Source organism: Jaculus jaculus, chromosome 1 (genome assembly GCF_020740685.1).
Source record: "Jaculus jaculus isolate mJacJac1 chromosome 1, mJacJac1.mat.Y.cur, whole genome shotgun sequence".
In the NCBI taxonomy this organism is placed as follows: Eukaryota; Metazoa; Chordata; class Mammalia; order Rodentia; family Dipodidae; genus Jaculus; species Jaculus jaculus.
Genome location: NC_059102.1, coordinates 220915549 through 220941936, shown reverse-complemented (window position 1 = coordinate 220941936; position 26388 = coordinate 220915549). Strand labels below are relative to the sequence as shown.

Below are 26388 nucleotides of genomic sequence, written 5' to 3'. Positions count from 1 at the left end.
ATTTTCCCCTACGTGGGTTTCAGCCACCACCCAGCACCACCTTCCTCAGAGGCTCTGGAGAAGGGTGGCCGAGGAGGCAGCACTGGCCAGACTGCCAAGTTATCGGGTACCTAAGACAAGTCACTTCTCTGGGCTCCGCTCTGTCGTATCCAGCAACAGCTACCGCACCACGTTTCTAGCACTCAGGGGGCCCACGCCCACTTGTAGCAGCGATTCACAGAGAGCGCTTGGGGCGGGTGGGGGGTGTTCACGGGTGCCCGCTCCCGCCTTGAAGTAGAAATCTGTCCCCACAATCCTCTTTGTTTCTCCTCAGAAAGACTTTCTGATACTTGATGTCTGCTGCCACTTGGCCCTTCAGGTATCGGGTGGTCGAGGCCTGGAGGCTTGGTCCGACACCTTCATAGTACATTTACGGACTCCGATCCGCAGGACTCTAGCACTGCCCTCGTCTGTCCCACTGGGGTCGCGAACCTAACGCCGGGGACCAGCTGGCACCAGCTCAGGCCCAGGTCCGCTCGCTGCTCTTCCGGGTCCGGCCCCTCCCCCACCGGAGCGGAGCCTATGCTCCTGACGTGACGGCTGGCAGGTCGGCCGGCGCGCGGCGATGACGCACAACAGGGGTGGCGAATGGGAGGCGGCGCCGGCCCGTGCACCCTGCCCCGCCCCCGGCCCGCGTCCGGCGCTCGACGGGCGGGAAGGGGCGGCCGCTGGACGGGATGGCGGCGGCCGTGGCCGTGGGTACCGGCGCGGGCGCCGGCGGCTCGAGCGCTGCGGGCGGCGGGGCGCGCGAGGGCGCGCGAGTGGCAGCTCTGTGCCTGCTATGGTACGCCCTGAGCGCGGGCGGCAACGTGGTCAACAAGGTGATCCTGAGCGCCTTCCCTTTCCCGGTGACTGTGTCGTTGTGCCACATCCTGGCGCTGTGCGCAGGGCTCCCGCCGCTGCTGCGCGCCTGGCGTGTGCCTCCCGCGCCGCCTGTCGCGGGTCCGGGGCCCGGTCCGCATCCGTCGTCCGGCCCGCTGCTGCCTCCGCGCTTCTACCCGCGCTACGTGCTGCCACTCGCCTTTGGCAAGTACTTTGCGTCTGTGTCGGCGCACGTCAGTATCTGGAAGGTGCCTGTGTCCTACGCGCACACGGGTAGGTGCGGTGACCTGCCGGGGGGCGGCTGCCAAGGTGCACCGCCCGCGGCTTTGGGGCATGGTTAGGAATGTGCTGGCCTGGACGCAGCCCGATGGCCTGAATCTCTGATTAGAAAGGGGCTGAGAAGGAAGCTAAGGGGGGCGGACCCCAAAAAGAAAAAAAGGGGGGGAGGGGCTGCAGTGGGACCGTACAGGCCCCTGGGACAGCCCCCTGAGTGCCCTTCCCTTTCTTTTCAGTCAAGGCCACCATGCCCATCTGGGTGGTTCTCCTGTCCCGGATCATCATGAAGGAAAAACAAAGCACCAAGGTAACTGGGGCGGGAGCCCTGGACAAGACGGGATTCCCAGTAGTTGCCCAGCTGGTGACGTGGTCTGCCTCTGCCGTGTGCCGCTGGCTTCCTGTCAAATAAGGAAGTGAGGGTAGACGCCTCCAGTGGTTTTCTTATTGCACATGTCCCGAGATCGCCCTGTAGGCAGCAGTGTGTGTGTGGTGGGGGGAGGACTAGGTTTCCGTCAGTGATATTTTTTGTGTGCCATCAGGAGGCCACATCCCTCTTGGGTCCAGTGTTCCTTTCTTTTCGACCTCATCACTGTGATTGCTGGAAGAAGTTTTCGTGGTCCCATCTTGGCAAGTCACCTGCAGTGTGCCTTAGAAATGGATTAAATGGGGTCTTTGACAGGTTCTCATTTCTTGAGAAAACTGGTCAGGAATTAGTTTTTCGGAATCTATGTGTGATGCTTACTGGTTCAAGGAATTCAGTGTTCCCAAGATCCAGCAAACTCTTAGAAATTAAACAGCCAGAATCACCCCTGTCATTCCAGCACTTGGGAGGCTGAGGCAAGAGAGTATGCGTTCCAGACCAGCCTGGACTATAGTGTGGGGGCCTTTGCCATAGAAGCCAATAATAGAGGCCAGGGAGATGGCTGTGTGGGGTATAGTGCTTGCTGAACAAGCATGGGGACCTGAGTTATGATCCCTAGCGCCCACATAAAAGCCAGGTGTGGTGTTGCTTATCTGAAATCCCAGCACTGGGGAGGAGGAGATAGGAAGATCCCTAGGGCTTGCTGCCTAGCTAATCTAGTCAAATTAGTGAGCTCCAAGTTTAGAGACCCTGTCTCAAAGAATAAAGTGAGCAGTTGAGGAAGTCCATACCTTACATTGACCTCTGGCTGCCACACACAGGCACAACACAACACACCACACCACATATACGTGCAAAAAAAAAAAAAAAAAAAAAAGCCGAGCTGAAGGGATAGCTTAACTGATAAGGCATGCGCTGCAAAGTCAAAGGACCCAGGTTTCATTCCCCAGGACCCATGCAAGCCAGATGCACAAGGTGGCACATGGTTCTGGAGTTTGTTAGTAGTGGTTAAATGCTCTGGTGCACCCATTCCCTCTCTCCTTCCCCCCCTCCATCTCACATAAACAAAATTTTTAAAAAAGCCAAGAGTGGGCTGGAGAGATGGCTTAGCGGTTAGGCGCTTGCCTGTGAAGCCTAAGGACCCCGGTTCAAGGCTCGGTTCCCCAGGTCCCACGTTAGCCAGATGCACAAGGGGGCGCACGCGTCTGGAGTTTGTTTGCAGGGGCTGGAAGCCCTGGCGCGCCCATTCTCTCTCTCTCTCTCCCTCTATCTGTCTTTCTCTCTGTGTCTGTCGCTCTCAAATAAATAAAGAAAAATTTAAAAAAAAAGTGATTTATTTAAAAAAAAAAGCCAAGAGTGCTCAAGAATGTCTAGTTCAATTTCAGATTTTTCTTAAAAAAAAAAAAAAAAGCTAAAATGAACCTTTTTTTTTTTTTCTGGGTGTGGAAGGCATACATCATGCAGAACTTGGGCTGTATAAGGAAAGTTCTTTTGAAAGGCAGGCCAGGGTATTCCCTAGCATGGAGTGAGAGAAGTATGGCTTCCCTGAGTGACAGGCAGTAGGACTCCTGTTGCAGCTGAAATCCAACTCATACCTGAGACACTGTGGTGCTCCCAGGAGCTCTCAGAGCAGCCATGCCCTAGATTGGCTGGTAGAAAGTGGGCTGTTTCTGACTGGGTTTTGTCCTCCTGCCTGTCTTTATCTCAGGAATTCCTGTGTGTGCTCTGCAGCTCTCCTTCCCCAGGATAGTGTTAGGGGAAACTGGCCTTTGGGGGTCAGAGTTGCCCAGGAGGTGTCCAGGTGTGTCACCCAATAGCACCTTATGTTTATCAGGTTTCCTTGTCATTTGGGACATTGTATCTGGCTTGGGCAAGATTCCTAGAATCTCACAGTGTGCAGGACCTGGGGGTTGGGCTCTTCAGGCAAGCAAACTAATGATGTGGCAGGGACCTACCTGACCTGTAAGACAGATAAGGCAAGTCTTAGGCATTCTTGCTTTCCAGGGAAGAAGCGGGACTTCAGTCGGGGCAGAGTCCCATACATGAAGGCTACAGACAGGAGCTTGGGGACATCACCCCTTTCTAAAATGTTTGCCTCGGTTTAGATTGATTTTTTAAAAATATTTATTTATGGGCTAGAGAGAGAGATGGCTCATTGGTTAAGGAACAAAGCTTAAGGACCTGGGTTCCAGTCCCCAATACCCACATAAAGCCAAATGCACAAGGTGACACATTTGTCTCGAGTTTATTTGCAGTGGCTAGAGGCTCTGGCTCATCCATTCTCTATGTATGTATGTATGTATGTATGTATGTATGTATCTATCTATCTATCTATCTATCTATCTATCTATCTATCTATCTATCTATCTATTTCTCCCTCACAAGGAAATAAATAAAAATAAAGGGCTGAAGAGATGGTGTAAAAGTTAGGGTTCTTGCCTGTAAAGCCAAAGGACCCAGGCTCAAGTCCCTAGGACCCACATAAGCCAGATGTACAAGGTGGTGCATGCATCGGGAGTTTGTTGGCTAGAGGCCCTGGCATGCCTAATCTCTCTTTCTGTCCCTTTCTCCAATAAGTAAATAAAAATTAAATATTAAGCCAGATGTGGTAGCGCATACCTTTAACCACTGAACTATCTCCCCAGCCTAATTTGATTTTTTTGAGACAAAGTCTCCCTTTACAGCCCAGGCTGACCTGGAACTCTCAATCCTCCTGTTTCAACCTCCTGAGGGTTGGATGACAGATAAGTGCCACCACCCCAGCCTCTCTGCCTTGTTTATTAAATTTTTAAAACTTACTGTGTGTGTGTATGGACATGCCAGGGTCTTTTGCCACTATAAATGCATGCCTGTCTGGATTTATGTGGGTGGCTGAGGAATTGAACCTAAGCTGGCTGACTTTTGCAAGCAAATGCCTTTAACAATTGAGCCATTTGTCTATCCCATTTTATTTTATTGAATTAAAAAAAAATACTTGTATTCACGAGGGGCTAGGGAGAATGGGCACACCAGGGCTTCCTGCCATTGCAAATAACTCCATACACATGTGCTTCTTTGTGTATATGGCTTTACATGGATACTGGGACTCAAACCTGGGCCATCAGGCTATGTAAGCAAGTGCCTTTAAATGCTGAGCCATTTCTCCAGTCCCCCATATTTATTTATTTATTTATTTATTTGAGAGAGAATGGTCATGCCAGTACCTCTAGCCACTGCAAACTCTAGACTTAGGTGCCACCTTGTGCATCTGGTCTTTACATGGGTACTAAGGAATGACACCTAGGTTGTTAAGCTTTGCAGGCAAGTGCCTTTAGATGCTAAGCCATCTCTCCAACCCCAATTTATTTATTTTTCCCGGGAGTGGGGGTTCAAGGTAGGGTCTCACTCTGGATCAGGCTGACCTGGAATTAACTAAGTAGTCTCAGGGTGGTCTCAAACTCATGGCGATCCCACTACCTCTGCCTTCTGAGTGTTGGGATTAAAGGCATGCACCACCACTCCTGGCCAATTTATTTTTTTGAGATAAGGTCTCATGTAGCCCACGTTGCCTCAAACTTGCTCTATAGCCAAGTTGACCTTGAATTCCTGATCTTCCTATCTTTATCTCCCAAGTGCTGGGAGGACAAATGTACACCACCACACCTGCTTTTTGCAGTACTACAGTTCAAACGCAAGGCTTTATGTATGCTGGGCAAGTACTCTAATAACTGAGCCATATTTCCAGCTCCTCTGCCTTGTGGTGTGTTCTTTTTTTCTCTTTTCTTTTTCCTTTCCTTTTCTCTTCTTCTCTCCTCTTCTCTTTCTTTCTTTCTTCCTTTCTTTCTTTTTTTTTTTTTTTTGCCAATTGAGAGTCCTTTTTATTAAGCTGGTGACTGAGAGGGGCTCATGCCAGAAAATGCTCTCAGTGTGGAAGCTCAGAGTTAGAGCATTTTTAAAGGCAAAAGACCATAAAAATCACAAGGACACTGGTGCCAGATATAGGTCAGGGTGCCTTTGGAATTGCATGCATTCCATTCCCTATCCTGCAGTTATCTTGAGTTTAAACACCCAGGCCACACTGGGGATAATGGGAAGCCCTGAGAGTGTTTACCATGCCCTCCTGGGGAGTTTGGGAGTTTACAACTGAAAGGTACCCTAGCAGATAAATGTTAGCTCAGCTTTTTTATTTTCCAATAAATGGAATCAGGGCCTAGTTAGGGCAGGATGGCATTATCTTAGCTATTTCATTCCCCCACTTCTTTTAGGAACTTTCAAATCCTTGACTATGGCTGAGGGCTAAATACTGAGTTCTGAGTATAAGGCCCCACCACAAATAGCAGAGGTCCAACTAGGCCAGTGAGCAGAACCCTTTGGTATCTCTGGAGGTAGTATTTAGACATTTTATATTGGGAGTGTAAGGGCCAAACAGAAGGACCATGAAGAGCATCAGGAGGGAGCCAGCAAATGGAAGGAATTAGGATCCTTACTATGTGTCTGACTACCTCTGATTTACAGCATGTAGTAGGGCACGTATTTCTATAAGAAGCAGATAATTTTTCTTTATTAAATTAATTAATTAATTATTTTGGCTTTTCAAGGTAGGGTCTCACTCTGGGCCAGGCTGACCTGGAATTCACTATGAGGCTCAGGGTGGCCTTGAACTCACAGTGATTCTCCTACCTCTGCCTCCCAAGTGCTGGGATGAAAGGTGTGTGCCACCACACCTGGCTAAGAAGCAGATAATTTTTCTAACCAGACACAGCAAACACCAGTAGGACTGGTGGACATTATGTTTATTTTTCACGGTCTCCGACGTTGAATTCCTCAAGCTTCTGCCATGTGTACACTAGTCAGAGTGACTAGAGCAGGGCTGTAATCTTCTTGTCAGGGACAGGTGTTCTCTAGAGCTCGACTTTGAGGAGAACCTCAAACACACCACCAGGGGTGGACTTCAAGTCAGTGTATCTGCAACAGGAGAGTCACATCAGGAATGGGTGACCTGGTGACCTGCTAACTGTTACAATCCATTTAGGACATTGTCTTAACTCTAGTGTGATGAATATATATATTTTTGGTTAATGGGTATTGGATTAATTTTCTAAGGGTTTGCGGGTACCTTTGTGTTACAAATTTTAAGGGAGCACTATCAATGGCAGGAGAATCTGGCTTACCTCCATAAATTTAAGCAAGTACACCATTAAACAACCAGCACCACCATTAGCAAGTACAAACAGTCAGAACTCTAAATTGTTTTTACATCTTAGGGCTGGACTCCAGATTTATCCCAAATATACTTTAAGGCTGGGCTCTGAGATTTGTTTTTAGTGATATACCTTCTTTTAATAAGATGTATCAAGAAGAGATTGGACTAGTACAGATCAATAACTATCAGGTAAACAAGCAGTGAGGACAATTTCTGGATCTTTGATTTAAAGGCCAGACAGAGGCATGAGTTAATATTAGAGCTTAGTAGTCAGCATCAAACAGGAGTGCCTATTACTCTGAATCTTTGTTTATATTGTAATATTTTAGTTAATATTCTCTTACTGGGTGTTTAAGACCATGGAAGCAGCCAAAATTAGCTATGTATTCTATTTTAAGAGGTCGTTTATGGCTCTGTAGGAGAGACTTTTGGGGACCTGTTCTATGACTCTCAGTACTGTGTCATCTGCTGGGATAAGTGAAGGCTGTGCTAACCAGGTAGTCCTCCCTCTCCTGGGAAGCCTAGAGGACCGATTTTCCTCTAATGTAACTCTCCTGTTGCGGATACACTGACTTGAAGTTCACCCCCAGTGGTGTGTTCTTTGTAGCTCAAGTTGGCTGAGCTGGACAGGTGGTACATGCTGGAAGTTGAGCTACAGATCCACCTGAAATTCCACATTAGGACGCTGGAAATCCTATTATAGTTGTCTGCTAGTCCCCTCAGACAGCATTCCTTAGGGTTTGGGACCTAATGACTTTTTTTGTTTTTCAAGGTAGGGTCTCACTCTGGTTCAGGCTAACCTGGAATTAACTATGTAGTCTCAGGGTGGCCTTGAACTCTTGGTTATCCTCCTACCTCTGCCTCCTGAGTGCTGGGATTAAAGGTGTGTACCACCACCCCAACTGGGACCTCATGATTTAATGGACAGTTATAATTGGTGAATAGTGCTTTGCCAAAGACACTCTGGCAGTGGCCAAAGGAACACACAGCCCAGGAGTTGATTGGGGCAGTTCTTTTGGTGAATGATGGGAAAACTGAGTTTTGTGGGTGGGGAAGTCACAGAGGCAGGAGGTAGTGTGTCCCTGCCAGGGCTCACTGTGTTGGCAGAGGGGGACAGGCTTGGTAACCTTGTTACATGGTCAGCAGGTGGGCACATCTGTGAGATTAGGTCCTATGGGCTATGACCTGGAACAGAGTCTCATAATGGGGTGACTATGTTGGGTAGGACTGCCACATATGCTCCACCCATCTCTTTAGCCCTAAGACTCTTCTTACAGGAAGCAGGACTTTTAAAATATCTTATTTTTGTTTATTTATTTGACAAAGGGGGAGAGAGAGAGAATGGGTGCGCCAGGGCCTCCAGCCACTGCAAACACACTCCAGACACATGTGCCCCCTTGTGCATCTGACTAACCTGGGACCTTTGGCTTTGCAGGAAAATGATTTAACCTCTAAGCCATCCCTCCAGCCCATTTTTAAAAACTACTTTATTTTCATTAGGAAGCAAGACTTTTGTGTATGATGTGTGTGAGTGCACAAATGTGTGTGCCACAGCACACATGTGGAGGTCAGAGAACAACTTTGGGTGTTGGTCCTTGCCTTCCACCTTGAGGCAGTATCTCTTAATCACTGCCACATCCTCCAAACTAGCTGGCCCAGGATCTTCTGGGAGGTTTTCCTGTCTCAGCTTCCCTTCTTGCTAAGAGTACAGGCACTCATGCTATAGTATTGGGCTTCACAAGGGTTCTAGGGATACAAACTCATGTTTGCATGGCAAACACTTTATCCATTGTGTCATCTCCCTAGCCCTTCTTTTGGTGTTTTTACACAGGTCTGTCTGTGACTTAGGCTGCCCTCAGACTTTGGTGATCCTCCTGTCTCCTCTCCTGAGTGCTGAGATGACAGATGTGCACCACATGTCTAGGGCAAACAGCATTTTCCAACGTGGAAGATGGTGTCCCTCAAGTGAGGGGCAGGAAACAGTCATGTTTTCCTCTGGGACTGGTGGTGGTCCGCCCTGCTTCAGCTAGCCTGAGTCTCTCCCTCTGCCCTCTTCCTGCAGGTGTACTTGTCCCTTGTCCCCATCATCAGTGGTGTTTTGCTGGCCACCGTCACTGAGATGTCATTTGACATGTGGGGGCTTATCAGTGCCCTGGCTGCCACACTCTGTTTCTCGCTTCAGAACATCTTCTCCAAAAAGGTATGTGGGACCAGCCCCAATACACACCATGTCACATGTGCACCTGTGGCTTATTGGTGGCTTTCGGGAAACTGACTGAGGAGCAATTTCTTTGGTGTTAGCCAAAACAAACAAAAACTGCTGTGCCCCTTCTTCTGCTGAGTTTCTTTCTCATTTTATTAAAGATAAAATAAACTGGGCTGAAGGGATGGCTTAGCAGTTAAGGCATTTGCCAGCAAAGCCAAAGGACCCAGGTTCAATTCCCCAGGACCCACATCAGACAGATGCACAAGGGGGTGCACAAGTCTGGAGTTTGTTTGCAGGGACTGGAGGACCTCGTGTGCCCATTCTCACTCTCTTTCTCTGTCAAATAAATAAAAATAAATATTTTTTAAAAAGATAAACTATTAATCTTACTCTAAATGAACAAAACTATTAATCTTATGTTTTTGTTGATGTGGTTATTTGAAACAAGGTCTCATCCCAGGTTGCCCTTAAACTCCCTGTATAACTTGAGAATGACTTTTGAACTCTTTCTGTTTGCTTTGCTTTTTCAAGGTAGGGTTTCACTCTAGCTCAGGCTGACTTGGAATTCACTATGCAGTCTCAAAGTGGCCTTGAACTCAAGGGGTGGTCCTCCTATCTCTGCCTCCCAAGTGCTGGGATTAAAGGCATGCAACACCATGCCTGGCTTCTTTTTCTTTTTCCAGGTAGGGTCGCACTCTAGCCCAGGCTGATCTGGAATTCACTATATAGTCTTAGTGTGGCCTCTTGAGTGCTGGAATTCAAGGCATGTGCAGCCATGAACTACTAAGAGAATGGGTGTACCACAGCCTCTGACTGCTGCAAATGGACACCAGATGCATGTTTGTGTATCTAGCTTTATGTGAGTACTGGGGAATTGAACTTAGGTCACCATTAGTCTTTGCAGATAAGTGCCTTAACTGCTGAGCCATCTCTCCAGCCTTTCTCTGAACTCTTGATCTTCCTGCTCCATTACCCAAATTTGGGAATGACAGGTACTTGTCATCTTACCTGACCTTTTGTTTGTTTGTTTTTTGGGATAAGATCTCCCTGTGCACCCAGGATGGCCTCAAATTTAAAAGTCTCTTGTCTCCATCTCTCAGGTGCTGAATTGTAGATGTGCAATACTATACCCAGCTAGGTAATGTTTTGCTATTGCAAACTCAACATAAAACATCTGAGATCTGGGTTGGGGAAATGGCTTAGTGGTTAAGGTGTTTGACTATGAAGCCTAAGAACCCTGGTTCAATTTCCCCAGGACCCATGTAAGCCAGATGCACAAGGGATGCATACTTCTGGAGTTCGTTTGCAGTGGCTAGTGGTCCTGGTTCGCCCTTTTTTTCTCTGTCTCTGTAGCAGACAGCTTCAGGTTTGCTGAAATGAACTTCCAGACCAAGCACAGTTATGGAGGAAGGGATTTATTGAAGCCTACAGATCCAGGGGAAGTTCCATAAATGGCAGAAGAAACTGGCCTGCCTTCACAGGTCCAAGCAGAGAGAGAGAAGCACAAGCCTAAAGCCACAAACCACACAGCACACTTCAGGAATAAGCCTTAGTAATAGCTGCTCTGCTAAACTGTCATGTTTTTCTTTTTTCAGGGCCTTGGGCAAGCATAACCCCAACCAAGATAGCTGTCAGTTTTTTCCTGCACATTTCTTAGACTTGTAGTTATATTACACATAACCTTTTAGCATTGTTTTTTGCTGTGATAGAATGGTTTTCCCACAGCAGAAGTTCTGCTTTTCACTCACTCCTGTCCTGCTTCCAAGGTCACTCTATTGTGGCACATAGTGCTCATGCTGGAAATGCAAGCCAGATCCTACTCTGCATTATGAATGATGCAATGATGAGCATCGTTGTGTGGAATGTGGTACTAACACTCAGGGCATTTCTTCTACACAAGCTTGGAGTTCCTGAGTCCAAGGGCACGAGCTACTTTTGTTCTTCACTACCTGCTGGTGTTCTGAAAGGCTTTATCAGTTCATACTGATAGTGGTGAGATTGGGGCTGTGGACATGAGTTCATTCCCAGCAACAGTGTGAAAAGCGAGGCATGGTCTGAGAAGATCGCTTAGCAGTTAAGGCACTTGCCTGCAAAGCCAAAGGACCCAAGTTCAATTCCCCAGGACCCACGTAAGCCAGATGCACAAGGTAGTGCATACGTCTGGAGTTTGTTTGCAGTGGCTAGAGGTCTTGGCATGTCCATTCTCACTTTCTCTCTCTCTCAAATAAATAAATAAAAATAAAATACTTTTTGGGAGAAAAAAAGCCAGGCATGCCCATGCAGATCTGTAAACCAGTACTGAGGGAACAGAAAGAGGAAGGTCTCTGAGGCTATTTGGTCGAACAGTCTAACCAAAAAACAGAGAACTTCAGTTTAGTAAGAGACTGTCTCAGGGGTCTATGGCCATACAATCCTGAATGTGCCCAATCTTGGAAGCTAAACAGGGTCCAGCTTGGTTAGTACTTGGATGGGAGACTGTCTTAAGGAAATAAGATCAAGTGTTTCTGGTTTTTGTTTTGGTTTTTGAGTTTCCGATGTAGGGTTTCGCTTTAGGTCAGGCTGACCTGGAATTCACTGTGTAGTCTCAGGGTGGCCTCGAACACATGGCGATCCTCCCACCTCTGCCTCTTGAGGCATTAAAGGCATGCACCACCACACTTGGCTTCCTCTTAAGATTTTTTTTTTATTATTTATTTAATTTTTTGAGATAAAAAAGACACGGGGTGGGGGGCAGAATGGTCTCCAGTCACTGCAAATGAACTCCAGACCAGCTTATGCATCTGGCTTATGTGGGTCCTGGGGTATCATACTGGGATTCTTTGGCTTTGCAAGCAAGCACCTTAACCACTAAGCCATCTCCCCAGCCCTTGGTTTTGTTTGATTGTTTCTTTTCTGTCCCTTACCACAGATTATGGCACTGCTTGTCGGCACAGGGTATATAGCGCATCATGAATGCTCTTGCAGGCCTGATGCTCAAGATCAGATGTTGGGCTTTATATCTAGTCACTGCTTTGGGGACCTGGAAACCTAGGTCCTCCCTGCCTTGCCATTTCCATCTGCTTTAGTAAGGCTCTGTCCCTCAGGTGTTGCGAGATTCCCGGATCCACCACCTACGGCTGCTGAACATCCTGGGCTGCCATGCAGTCTTCTTCATGATCCCCACATGGGTGCTGGTGGACCTCTCAGCCTTCCTCATCAGCAGTGACTTGGTGAGTTAAACCACTGTGAATATGTTACTTCTCAACTAGTTTTCTAAATGGGTGCTTTGTCGGCAGGTGGTGGTCCCACGTTCACTGTGGGGTATTCTTTTGTTTGTGGCAGGAGTGACTTCTAGTGCAAGCATGTGCCATAATGTGCCTTGGACCCTTGCCTTCTACCATGTTTGAGGCAGGGTCAAAATGACCACTGCATTTGCCAAGTTGGCTGGCCCATGAGCTTCTGGGAGATTCTCTTGTCTCTACCTCCTTTCTTGTCCTAGGCATATTGGAATCACTCATTACAGCATCCAGCTTTACATGGGTTCTGGGGATCTGAACTCAGGTACTCACTCTTGACTGCAAGTGCTTCATCCACTGAGTCATCTCCCCAACCCCCACTTTGGGGCAGTCTTTTGGCATCTGTGTCCCTCTATTTTCTGTTTCTGTAACAAAGTACCTGACTTATAAAAGAGGATTATGTAGTTCACAGTTTTGGAGGGTAAAGGTCCAGATGGTACTGGGCAGTCTAGCCAGAACCCCAGCCATATCACATCATGGTGGATGGCAATGACAGGGATGCATGTGGGAAGAAACACTTGCTTGCAAAGCCTCCTTGCCTAGATTCACTTCCCCAGTAGCCACGTAAAGCAAGATAGATAATGTGACACATGCATCTGGAGTTCTTTTGCAATGACAAGAAGCCCTGGTGTTCCCATTCTCTTTCTCTTGCAAATAAGCACATAGAATTTTTTTTAAGTAACTTAACTGCTGAATCACCTCTAGGCCTATATTGTATTTTGTTTTTCCACTTTACTCTTACTACCTTGCCTCAGCTACTGTTCAGATGTTGAATGTCCTCCAAGGACCTGCTACCTGGCAGGAACTGCTGGACAGTGGTGGGACCTAGAGGAAGTGAGACTTAATGGAAGGGAATGAGGTTGCTAGGGACATGTCCTGGGAACTTTGCATCCATGCCTTTTCCTCTCTCCATTTGATTCTGCTTCCTGGCTAATGAGGTCAACTATCAGTTCCCAGGATGTGCCTCTGTGACTGGGAGTCAAAATAAATCCCTCCCCTTTAAAAATTATTTATTTGGGAGCCAGGTGTGGTGGCGCACGCCTTTAATCCCAGAACTCGGGAGGCAGAGGTAGGAGGATTGCCAAGAGTTCGAGGCCACCCTGAGACTACATAGTGAATTCCAGGTCAGCCTGAGCCAGAATGAGACCCTACCTCAAAAAAAAAAAAAAAGAAAAAAAAATATTTGGCTGGGCGTGGTGGTACACTCCTTTAATCCCAGCACTCGGTGGGGGGGGGGGGGGTAGGAGGATCTTCATGAGTTCAAAGCCAGCCTGAGAGTACATAGTGAATTCCAGGTCAGCCTGGCCTACAGTGAGACCCTACCTTGAAAAAAAAAATATTTGAGAGAGAATGAACATGGGTACACCAGGGCCTCTTGTCATTACAAACTCCAGACACATACATCTGGCTTTATGTGGGTACTGGGGAATTGAGCCTGGGCTGGCAGGCTTTGCCATAAGCATCTTTAACAGCTGAGCCATTTCCCCAGGCCTTTTCGCCTTTTTTTGTATGTTTATATTTATGTATGTGTTCATATGTGTGTGAGCACACATGTGTGTTCAGGTGTTAGACATATATGCATTTGAAGTCCAGAGGTCAATGTTGGGTGTCTTTCTCTGTCATTCTCCATTTTATTATTTGAGAGGGTCTCTCACTGAACCTGGAGCTCACCAATTCAGCTACACTAAATGAAGTGTTAATAGCCTTCCCTGAAAACTAGAAGGAACTAAAGAGTTAATATCTATCCCTAAGAATAGCAGGCAATAAAGAAGCCTCAGAAGCATGCAGTCTTGACAGGCCCAACTACTCCCATTTTTTGTTTTGTTTTTCGAGATAAGATCTTACTGTAGCCCAGGCTGACCTGGAATTCACTGTATTCTTGGGGTTCTCAAACTCATGATGATCCTCCTACCTCTGCCTCCCAAGTGCTGGGATCTACTCCCATTTTTGATAAACTTTAGCTCAGAAAACCTTGAGGGAACAGAAACCGTCTGGTGGGATATCCTCCCTAGACAATTTTGCTAAAAAAGCTTATTCTGAGCAAAGACACAAATAACTACAGTTCCTCATCTACTTCCTTGGACCTGCAACTGGTCCAGTCTATTTTTCTTAGGAACCTCCTTACACGCTTACAACAGCCTAGCTCAATGCTTCAGCCTTCATCCCACAGGAAGGCTGCTGCCTCTCACTGTTTCTCTCAATAAACTGTCATTCCAGCATTTGGGAGGCAAAGACAGGCAGGAGGATCAGAAGTTCAGGATTATTCTCTTGGACTAGAGCGATGGCTTAGTGGTTAAGGCATTTGCCTGCAAAGCCTAAAGACCCAGGTTCAACTCCCCAGTATCCACATAAGCCAGAAGAACAAGGTGGTGCATGTCTGGAGTTTGTAGTGGCTAGATGCCCTAGTGTATACATTATTTCTCTCTTTATCTGTCCCCCCAACAAATAAATAAATAAAAAGATTATTCTGTGACCCACAGTTCAAGGCCAGCCTAGAATACATGAGACACTGTCTAGAAAAACAAACTAAACAAAACTCCTAGAAGGGGCTGGGGAGATGGCTGAGTGGATAAAGGTTTGCCATACCAACGGAAGTACCTGATGCATTCTGATCCCAAGAACCCATGTAAAAGCCAGAAGCTGGAGAGGGCTTCCTGTAATCCCCATGTGCCTAAAGCACGAAGGGAGGAGAGACAGGAGAATTGCCTGGAAGTAAGTGGTGAACAATTATAGATCCCACCTCAAGTCAAGGAGGACTGACATCCAAAGTTGTCCTGTGACCTCCACACCTATGACTGCACACGTGCACATGCACACATGTGCGCACATACACATACAGGTCCTGAGAATTTCCCAGAAGAGCATCTGTGAGTACTGAGCTTTAAAACAGACGGAGCTCTGGAAGAGAATACTGCTCTGCACCACATAAACTGCTAAATAATGAACACCTGGTATGCAGACACTGGAAGTCTGGTCACAGAGCTGCCAGGAACCAAACTTCCAGCACCTGCTGAGTTTGAAGCCTGTATCCAACTATGCTGGCCTCTTGATATACCAGCATTGGTTTTTTATTCTTTGTTAAGGCAGGGTCTCCCTTTAGCCCAGATAGACCTGGAATGCACTCTATAGCCCAGTTTAGCCTCAAACTTACGGCAGTTCTCCTACCCTTGCCTTGCAGGTAATGGGATTAAAGGTATACACTCCAATTGCCAGCAGGCCTAGAGTTTGCTAATATACCACATGTCCAGAACACATTCCAGACTTACTGAGCAACTAAGGAAAGTTCTGAATCACATGGGAAAAGGCACTCCACAGGTGCAGCCTTGAGAGGGCATAGGTGGGGGCATTATCAGACCTTAAATTGATTACAGTCATGTTTCAAGAAGCAATGGCAAGGCTCAGGAGATGGCCAAATGGTTAAAAACACTCCCTTGCAAAGCTTCCAGACCTGAGTTTAATACCCCCGCAATACCCACACAGAGCCAGATGCACAAAGTGGTGCATGCATCTGGAGTTTGTTTGCAGTGGCAACAGGCCCTGGTGTACTCATATTTACTCACTTTCTCTCCCTCTCTCTGTAGCTCCCTCATAAATTTTAAAAAAATACTAAAAAAAAAAAAAAAAAGAACTAATGGCATACTCTCTTGAACAAAAAGCAAAAAGAAGTATAGATTGAAAACTCAAATGGAAATTCTAGAATTGGAAGAACAAACTCACTCAAAGAGTGGTCTCACGTTCTTGCTCCTTCCACCATAAGCAATTAATAGATGTTATCCAGTGTCAGGTGTGGGGACACATGCTTGTCATCCCAGAACTCAGAAGAGTGATGCAGGAGGATTATGAGATTGAGACCCCAGAACTACATAGTGAGTTTTTTTTATGGACCTGTATGTTAAATGTATACTTATTGCAAATGATTTCACAATTGCTAAAAACTAGGAACAACCCTGGAACAGGTAAATGTATGGAGAAACAGCACATTCCTGTAGTGAAATATTACTCAGCAGTGAAAAACTACCAGCTTGTCTCTTATAATGCAGCTGAATGACAAAGGTCTTGTGCTGAGAAGAAGCAAAGCCTGGCTTAGGAGCTATGTGTTACAAGATATTGTTTATTGTGCAACAGCCTCCTGAGGACAAACTGTCACAACTATGATAAGAGAGGGTTGCCAGGTTTAAGAAGGCAAGATGAGTGTAGAAGAGAAGCTTAGAACAGTTTTGTCAGGATGGAGCTGTTGGGGATCCCAGTTGTGGTAGTTGTGTGGCTCAGGTCTATGCTAAAATATATGAAAAAGAAAAGAGTCAAGCTGGATATGGTGGTGCAAGCCTTTAATCCCAGTACTTGGGAGGCAGAGGTAGGAGGATTGCTGTGAGTTCAAGGCTACCCTGAGACTACATAGTGAATTCTAGGTCAGCTTGGGCTAGAATGAGACTCTGCCTCAAAAAAAAAGGTCAAAAAATATTTGTGGCCTGGCCTGGCATGGTGGCACACGCCTTTAATCCCACTGTTTTGGAGACCAAGGTAGGAGGATTGCTTTGAGTTCAAAGCCAGCCTGAAAGTACATAGTGAATTCTAGGTCAGCCTGGACTAGAGGGAGACTCTATCTCAAAAGATAAAAACAAGAGCCAGGCGTGGTAGTGCACAATTTTAATCCCAGCTTTTCATCCCAGCACTCAGAAGGCAGAGATAGGATGACTGCCATGAGTTCAAGGCCACTGTGAAACTACATAGTAAATTTCAGGTCAGCCTGAGCTAGAGTGAGACCCTACCTTGAAAAACAAGCAAGCAAACAAAATAATAATAAAAATAAATTAAAAATAAATTTGAGGGCTGGAGAGATGGCTTAGCGGTTAAGCGCTTGCCTGTGAAGCCTAAGGACCCCGGTTCGAGGCTCGGTTCCCCAGGTCCCACGTTAGCCAGATGCACAAGGGGGCGCACGTGTCTGGAGTTCGTTTGCAGAGGTTGGAAGCCCTGGCGTGCCCATTCTCTCTCTCTCTCCCTCTATCTGTCTTTCTCTCTGTGTCTGTTGCTCTCAAATAAATAAATAATTAAAAAAAATAAATTTGACCTGGCATGGGGGTGCATACCTTTAATCCCAGGACTTGGGAGGCTGAGGTAGGATAGCAGATAGCTGTGAGTTTGAGGCCAGCAGCTTGAGACTACATAGTGAATTCCAAGTCAGCCTGGGCTAAAACGAGACCTTACCTAGTTGTTTTTTTTTTTTTGGGGGGGGGGGGAGGTGGTTCTGGGAGATAGGTATCTGTGGAGACTAGAAAAGCCCTTGGAAGTCCTTATGGGTCATTCCAGGGTAGGGCTCCTGGGAACATGTCAGCTCCAGAGGCCGTGTGCTGCACACTCTTGTTTATGGGCGCTGGAAGACTCCATCTAGCTTGTCCCCAATAAAGCCACAGAATTTATAGCTTCTAGGTGGAGATTATTTTCTCTTCATGATTTTCTTTTTTTGCATGTTTGTGTAGGTGTTGGGAGGCAGAGGTTGACATGGAGGGTATCTTCCTTGATCACTGTATACGTTATACTAAGATAGGGTCTCATTAAAGCTGGACCTTTCCGATAATCTACCTAGCCAGCTTGCCCTGAGGGGTCCCTTTCAAAACTTCCTTCCCCTATACATATTTGGGATTGCAGGCAGCCATCACACCTGCCCAGAATTTATGTGGGTCCTGGGGATTCAAACTCTGGTCCTCACACTTGTATGGCTAGTACTTTATGGACTGAGCTATCCTTCCAGTCCTTTTTTTTTTTTTTTTTTGCAGCAGAGGGGGTGGGAGTAGGGCAGGATCTTGCTATTTAGGTAAGCCAGGCTAGCCTTGAATTCATAATCCTCCTGCCTCTACCGCCTGTGAGCTGAAATCACAGACATGTGCCACCTCATCCAGTATGGAGATTCCGATCTTGATTTGGTTGACACTTAGTTGTGACCTTTATGTATTTTCATCTTCCTCTCCTTTGTGGGGGGACTGTGTGTCCTTTCCTCCCCAAGATGATTATGGAGACAGATCTGACAGCTGCCTCACAGTGGCCCCAGCTGCATCTTACACAGCCACTAACCATGTTGCCTTGGGAGGAGCCAGCTGGGTTTTAAAGCCACTGCAATGTGGCCTGGGAATTGGCCCATAGACAGCAGTGTCTCTGAGCAGCTTTGGGTTTTGCCCAAACCTTGCTTCAAGGATCACTGATGATGAAGAGAATACCCTGGTGCCAGGTATAGGTGGCACTTGTCTCCAGGGTTCTGCAAGCTGTGGCTGCCTCTTGGTTCCCATCCTGAAGAACTGGTAAGGATAGTCTGAGGGCTGGGGGCTGGTAGGCAGCCCAAGGCCTTCTGGCACCTAGCCTTGATAGATACTTGGTACCTCTACAGCTTCCCAGCCAGGTTGTTGGCCACTTCTGCTACCCTGTCCTGGGTTCTGTCACCCCCTCTCCTCCAGCTTGTTTGTTATTTTGGTTTGGTGTTTTGGTACTGGGCTGGAACCCAAAGCCACACAATGCTGAGCACATGATTTGCCATAAAATTATACCTGTATACCAAGCTTTTTTCTTTTTTTATGTGTGTGGTGGGGAGGGGTTTGAGGCAGAGTCTTACTGTAGCCCAGCAGTCTGAAGTTCACTTTTGTAGCCCAGACTAGCCTCAAACTCATGGCACTCCCCCTACCTCAGACTCATGACTAGATAACAGGTGTGAGCCACAATATCAGCTTCAAATTATCGTAACACACTTTCAGAACAATAGTTCTTGCTGGGCATGATGGCTCATACTTGTCACCCCAGCACTCAAGAAGCTGTGGTAGAAGGATCGCTGGGCTACAGAGTGATTTCTAGATCAGTTTGGGCTACAGTAAGACTCTGCCTCAAAAAAAACAAACAAGAGCCAGGCGTGGTGGTGCACGCAGGAGGATTGCCATGAGTTTGAGGCCACCCTGAGACTACATAGTGAATTCCAGGTCAGCCTGAGCTACAGTGAGACCCTACCTCGAAAAAACAAAAAATAAAAAACAAGCCGGGCATGGTGGTGCACACCTTTAATCCCAGCACTTGAGAGGCAGAGGTAGGAGAATCACTGTGAGTTTGGGGCCAGCCTGGGACTACAGAGTGAGTGCCAGGTCAGCCTGGATTAGAGTGAGACCCTATGTGAAAACACCTCAAGCAACAGTGTTGTGTGGTCTGAGTTGAGTGAGGATCAGTCCCTCCTACCCTGTAGTATAAAAGAAGAAATGGAGACCTGAGAGGTCAAGTGATTTTTCTGGAGGCTCACAGCAATGGGGCAAACATTGCTCTCCTGTTACCAATTCTTTGCACATTAAGGATTACCTTCCCAGCAAGCAGGTTGTTACTCTGCTAACCCTGGACCTCCTAGTTGTTCACCATCGAGGGGCAAAATAGTCTTGGTTCTAGCTAGATTCTTAGCCCTTGGGGCACCTGGTTTTGCCTGAGTCCTAATTACTTGACTAGAGACTATGTGATTACTGTGTGTGCATAATGTCATGAGGATCAGAGGTTGTGTGTATAAAGTCCCTCATGACCACATGTCTAGGCTTGCTATGTATCTCACCCCCACCTCTGCCAGACAGTTGGGGAAGTAGGACCAGGTCCAATCCCTGATGTATGTCCTTGCCTCCCCCTCTCTACAGGCCTACATCTCTCAGTGGCCCTGGACCCTCTTACTGCTGGCTGTCAGTGGCTTCTGTAACTTTGCTCAGAATGTCATTGCCTTCAGCATCCTCAATCTCATCAGTCCCCTGAGCTACTCAGTGGCCAATGCCACCAAGAGGATCATGGTCATCACAGTGTCCCTCATCATGCTGCGCAACCCTGTCACCAGCACCAACGTGCTAGGTATGATGACAGCCATCCTGGGGGTCTTCCTATACAACAAGGTGAGTTTGGGCAGGGTCACTGCAAGGGGAGCTACAAACTGGTCACAGCCCTATCGTATTAGCTTGCTCATCACTGAAACCAGATGCCTGATGGGAACCAGCCTAAGGCAGGGAGGCTATTTTGGCTCATAGTGTTTGAGAACTTGGCTTGATGCACTTGGGAAGAATATCATGGGTGCAGGGGTGTGTAGCAGGGATTTCTTAATGCATGTGCGTGCAGGTGTACATGTGCAGTCCAAAAGATAACCTCAAGTGACGTCCTCAGGAATGCTGTCCACCTTTTGGGGGGTCTTTCATTGTCCTGAGCTTTACCAATTCAGACTAGCCATTGAGCCTCAGGAATCTCCAGTCTCCACCTATCTAGCCCTGAGATTACAAGCATATGCCACCAAGCCTGACATTTTAACATGGGTTCTGGGGATCAAAGTCAGGTCCTTATGCTTTTGAGACAAGCACTTTACTGACTGAGCCATCTCTCCAGCCTCTTCACTTTATTTATTTATTTATTTATTTTTCGAGGTAGGGCCTCAGGCTGGCCTCGAACTCACTGCGATCCTCCTACCTTTGCCTCCCGAGTGCTGGGATTAAAGGCGTTAAAGGCATGTGCCACCACACCTGGCGATTTTTGCTTTTTGAGACCTCAAGTTACTCTGTAGTCCAGGTTGTCCTTAGAACTTATGATCCTCTTGCCTCAGTCTCCAATATTGGGATCATAAGTGAACATCACTATACCTGGCTTTTTCTTTTTTCTTTGTCGAGGTAGGTTCTTGCTCTAAACCCAGGCTGACCTGGAATTCACTCTGTAGTCCCAGGCTGGCCTCAAACTCACAGGGATCCTCCTATCTCGGCCTCCTGAATCCTGGGATTAAAGGCAGGCACCACCACAGCGGCTTTTACTTAGCTTTTTTTTTTTTTTGGTTCTGTTTTTTCAAGGTAGGGTTTCATTCTAGTCCAGGCTGACCTGGAATTCACTTGGTAGTCCCAGGCTGGCCTCAAACTCACAGCGATCCTCCTAACTCTGCCTCCCAAGTGCTGGGATTAAAGGCATGCACCACCACACCTGGCTATACTTAGCTTTTTAAAAAAACTATTTTGGGCTGGAGAGATGGCTTAGCAGTTAAAGTGCTTGCCTGAGGACTCAGGTTCAATTCCCCAGTACACACATAAGCCAGATGTACTGTGTGGTGTGTGCATCAGGAGTTTGTAGTGGCTAAAAGCCCTGGTGTACCCATTCTCTCTCTCCCTCTTTCTCAGATAAATAAAAAAAAAATTTAAAAATACTTTATTTACTTATTGCAAGGAGAGAGAGAAAAATGGGCACACCAGGGCCTTTGTCCACAGCAGATGAACTTCAAATGCATGTGCCACTTTGTGCATCTGGCTGTACATGGGTTCTGGAGAATCAAGCCCAAGTTGTTATATTTCACAAGCAAGCACCCCTAACTGCTGAACCATCTTTCCAGCCCCTATTCCTGGCTTTTATGATATTTCGGGTTTTTATCTTTATTTTTTAAAATATTTTATTTTTTATTTATTTGAAAGAGACACAATGGGCATGCCAGGGCCTCCAGCCACTGCCAACAAACTCCAGATGCTTACATGGGTCCTGGGGAATCAAACCTTGGCCCTTTGGCTTTGCTGGCAAGTACCTTAACCATTAAGCCATCTCTTCAGCCCTTTTTGTGTTTTTGAGGTAGGGTCTTGCTCTAGCCCAGGATGACCTGGAATTAACTATGCTGTCTCAGGCTGGGCTCAAACAGCGATCCTCCTACCTATGCCTCCTGAGTGCTGGAATTAAAGGCATGTGCCACCATTCCCGGAAGGGTTTTGTTTTTTTAGACAGTATCTCATGTAGCCCAGAAAAATCTTGCAGCAAAATCCTCCTTCCTCAGCAGCCTAAGTACTGGTACTACATGCGCTTGTCCCTACATATTGCTGTCTCTCTCTGTGCAGACCAAGTATGACGCAAACCAGCAGGCCCGGAAGCACCTCCTCCCAGTCACAGCAGCAGACCTGACCAGCAGGGAGCATCTGCGGAAGCCTCTGGAGAAGCCCCACAATGGCATCCTCTTTCCCCAGTACAATGACTTTCAGTACACCAGTAACATCCTCCTCACAGACCATTTCCAGTACAACCGTCAGAGCCACCCAAATGCCTACACCTTGAACCATCATGAGGTGTAGTGTCCCAGGCCAGGCACCTTGTGCCTGTTTTCAATGCCCAGCAGTATCAGAATGTTCTGGAAACCAGTGAATGTATAAACCAGCTGACAAGACAACCTGTGACTGGCCACCCCAGAGTCCTTGGTTCCCATGGATGCAGGATGTAACCACAGCATGGACATCCACAGGCTTTGGACAGAGGGCACATGAAACTGAGACCACACATGCTTCTACCTGGAGCCTGCCACTAGAGGGCTGAGATTCCACCCACAGAGCTCATGGCACACTTGCATTTGTGTACAAGGTTGTCTCCAAGCAATGCACTTCAGAGTCCTTGTCCGGCTTTCTGGAGGCTTTGAAGCCCCTCTGCAGAAATGGGATTGCTGTGGCCACAGACCTGGAAGCCAATCTCTGTGTTGCCTTTTGAAGGTCTAGGAGAGGATGGCAGTATGGTGGCTTGAGAATGACAAGCCTCCAGCTTTAATTCTACAGACCAAACATGCATAGGGTTGAGATGGATATCACATGGGCAAGGAACCTGGGAGAGTGACACCAAATGTCTTAGCCACTAAGATAGCCCTGGAATCCTCCCAGGCAGCCTCCATAGCCCCTTTTAGCTGCTGGCACTTGCTGCAGTGTGGGAAGATTTGCAGTTAGCACTGAACTCCATGCAAGTGGGAGCTGGCATCTGCCTTAATGCAGAGGGTAGGGAAATTGATGTGTATTCCCTAGCAGAGCAGGACAAGGCCTGGCCTGCATGCTATTCAGGACAGGAATATCTGTAGGAAATCAGTGGTGTCCTTTTGGACATTTCTCTACACTTCTGGGACAATGTGGAAGGCCATCTATCTGGTGGATACACAATCTTGATTTTCTGAACACTTGCATTTTTCTAGGGACTATTTTGTAGTTCTGTGTGAGTTTTTGTGCCTGGGTCCTTACCAGGCAACATAGCAGGTCTAGTTGATGGATCAGAAATCATTTGTTTTTTCCTACTGTTGAGATTCCTACTGGTAAAGCCTGCCCCAGAAATCTTGGTTACAGCAGGGAGAGTTGAAATTTCCCAAAGCTACAGTCTCAGCTGTTGGAGTGGCTAGAGATGAAGTCCCATGTTTCCTCGAGACCATATGGCACCTCACTTCCCTGACGTGAGTCTACATCACATTTGCATCAGGGTCTAACTCATGTAGGGGAGCATCAAGCTGGGCCTTGTTTGCCAAATCCAACTCCTAATTTAGGGGGCCGGGAATGTGACTCAGTTGATAAGAGTCTTGCCTAGCATGCATGAAGCCCTGGGCTCCATCCTTATTATCACAGAAACCAGATGTGGTGGTGGATCAGGCGTTCAATGTTATCCTTGGCTACATGAGTTTGAGGCCAACCTGAGCTAAACAAGAACTTATCTTTTTAAAAAAAAAAGTGCCCAGCCTGGTGATACATACCAAGAATCAGAGACAGTTAGATGGCCATGAGTTCAAGGGCCTGGTCTATATAGCAAGACAATCAGAAAAACAAAGCAAGAAAATATTGGGCCAGGCATGGTGGTATATACCTTTAATCCCAGCACTTGGGAGGCAGAGGTAAGAGGATCACTATGAGTTCAAGGCCACCCTGAGACTACTAGTGAATTTCAAGTCAGCCTAGGCTAGAGACCCTACCTTGAAAAAAAATGAGGGAGTTGGGGGAGGCACCTAGCCTAGTGACACACACCTGTGCTCCCAACTACTTGGGAGACTGAGGCAGATGGATCAGTATAGCCCAGGAATTAAAGGCCAGCCTATGCAATGTATCTAGACTGTATCTGAAAACTAAATGAGAAGCTCGGGTTTTGCCACATCTGGTAAATGATACGACACCCATGTGCTATTTTGGTTTTCTGGCATTCTAAAGGGACTATCCTCAAGAGGGGTGCCACTGGCTTCATTTGACTTAACCCAGGCTGATCTCAAACTCACTGTGTAGCTGAGGATGATTTTGAACTTCTGATCCTCCTGACCACTGGAATGACCAGTGCACCATGCCCAGCCCTTGACTCCTAGTTTTGGTTCTTTTTTGCTGTTGACTAATTGGGATTTTGTATTTAAGAGGTTGAATTTTGTCAGCTTTTTCTCTGGCTTGCCTGAGACTTTATGCAGCCCTGGCCTTGGGAGAGTGTCTATCTGTCTCAGGTTTATTTGCTTTATAAATATGTTGAGGCAAGTGCTATGAGGAAAGAAGCCGTTCTGGTATGTTGTCTGTGTGAGGACCTTGCCTTTGGTGAAGGCTGTGCAATCTGGGGCTGGATGTTTCTCACTGGGCAAGAACAACAGATAGTAACTTACTACTGCAGAGACAGCTGCCTGAATGACAGTGGTTGACTGCTGGATATGTGACTCAACTCCAAAATGAATTATGGATTTATGATGATGTTGAGGTTTGTATATTACCATGTTTTTCTTTTCCAATGCAAGAACTGCTGGTAAGGAGAAATGACTGTCTTGGTTTTCTTATGACTTATAAATTAATAAATTGTCTATTTAATTCTGTACATAAATTATAGTAAGCATGTACACTGAAATAGATGAGACAATCACATTAAACCAAATTGTTAGACTGAAAGACAAAAACAGGTTCACAGTTGACCTTGGCCTACTCAAGATCACAGTGGCCTATAGTACTTTCATGTTTACATTGCCAACTCTAGCCCCCTTACCCACCTGCCTCTCTGTTGCTGTTTCTACTGAAGAATTTCAGCTACGCCTTCTTAATGTGGTCTGGCTGTAAGCCTGATGTTGACTGATGTCATCATCGTCTTTTTTTTTTTTTTTATTTTTTGGTTTTTCAAGATAGGATCTCAGAACTCTAGCCCAGGCTGACTGGAATTCACTATGTAGTCTCAGGGTAGCCTTGAACTCACAGTGATCCTCCCGAGTGCTGGAATTAAAAGGCATGCACCACCATGTCTGGCCTAAACCCTTCATTTTATAGAAGAGGAAACTGAGGCTTCAGAGTTGGTATTTTTAAATATTTGAAAGAGACAGATAAGAATATGGACATGCCAGGGTTTCCTACTGCTGCAGACTCTACATGTGCCACTTTGTACATCTAGCTTTATGTGGGTGTTGGGGGATGGAACCTGGGCCATCAGACTATAAGCAAGAACTTTTAACCACGGAGCCATCTCTCTATTCCCTATAAGTCAGTTCTGAATAGTTTGTTCACTATTAGAACACTCAGGTGTGAGTTTTCTAAATGTTTTGAAGCTTGCTTTTTCATTTTTTGATAGGACCTCACTGTGTAGCCTAGGTTTACTTCAAACTTTAAGCAATTTTGCCTCAGCTGCCTGATCACAGAAGTTATAGGTATGTGTGCTGTCCCACCAATTTACAGGGTGGAACTTAAGTACCTTGTTTTATTTTGCTTTTTTTTTTTTTTCTTCTCCCCCAAGGTAGGGTCTCTCACTCTGTTGCTCCAGGCTGGTCTTGATCTCACCTCCTACCTCAACCTCCCAGGTGCTGGGTTTAAAGGTGTCCACCACCATACCAGGCCTTATGCACCTTATTTTAAATGATTTGTCCTAAGGAAATATCCAACCCCTTTGATAGAGGAAAAAAGCTAAATGTGTTCAAGCAAGGAAGCACGCGACATTTCACAATTCCACTGTGCATCTATCTGGTCTACACCATGTAACAGGCTCTTCATGAACAGACGGGAACACCTTAAAGCTTTGCAACCTTACAAATTTAAAACATTAAATTATGAAGGACCTAAAGTTGCTCACTTGTTTTTTTCCATTGCCACCCGATTCTAAGACTTCCATGTTGGACTGTTCTGTAGGGGATAACTATATTTATTCATGGTTGGCATTTACCAAAACCAAATGGTAGTCTCCAGGGACCTGATTTAACAGGGAATGTCTCTTGAGAATCTCCAGGGCCTACAACATGCTAGGCAAGCATTCTACCCCCCAAGCTACATCACCACTTTTTTTTTTTTTTTAAACTCCAGGTATAGTCTTGCTCTAGTCCAGGCTGGCCTGGAATTCATTATGTAGTCTCAGGGTAGACTCAAACTCATGGTGGTCCACTATATCTGGCCTACCCTTAATTTTTTTATTTCATTTTTATTTACTTATTTTTAAAATTTTTAATTTTTATTTATTTGTTGATTTGACAGAGGAAGAGGTAGACAGG

At 46.5% G+C, this 26388-nt stretch overlaps 1 protein-coding gene across 1 annotated transcript; it reads left to right on the top strand.

Annotated features, from left to right (window-relative positions):
* The first annotated feature begins 716 nt into the window (after positions 1-716).
* On the top strand, positions 717-24749 carry Slc35e1 (solute carrier family 35 member E1). The gene is made up of 6 exons (XM_004665900.2): positions 717-1134; positions 1374-1444; positions 8743-8880; positions 11970-12095; positions 19808-20053; positions 22007-24749. Exons 1-6 carry the CDS (start codon positions 717-719, stop codon positions 22235-22237), a joined length of 1230 nt encoding a protein of 409 aa, XP_004665957.2. The 3' UTR covers positions 22238-24749.
* The last annotated feature ends 1639 nt before the right edge of the window (positions 24750-26388 follow it).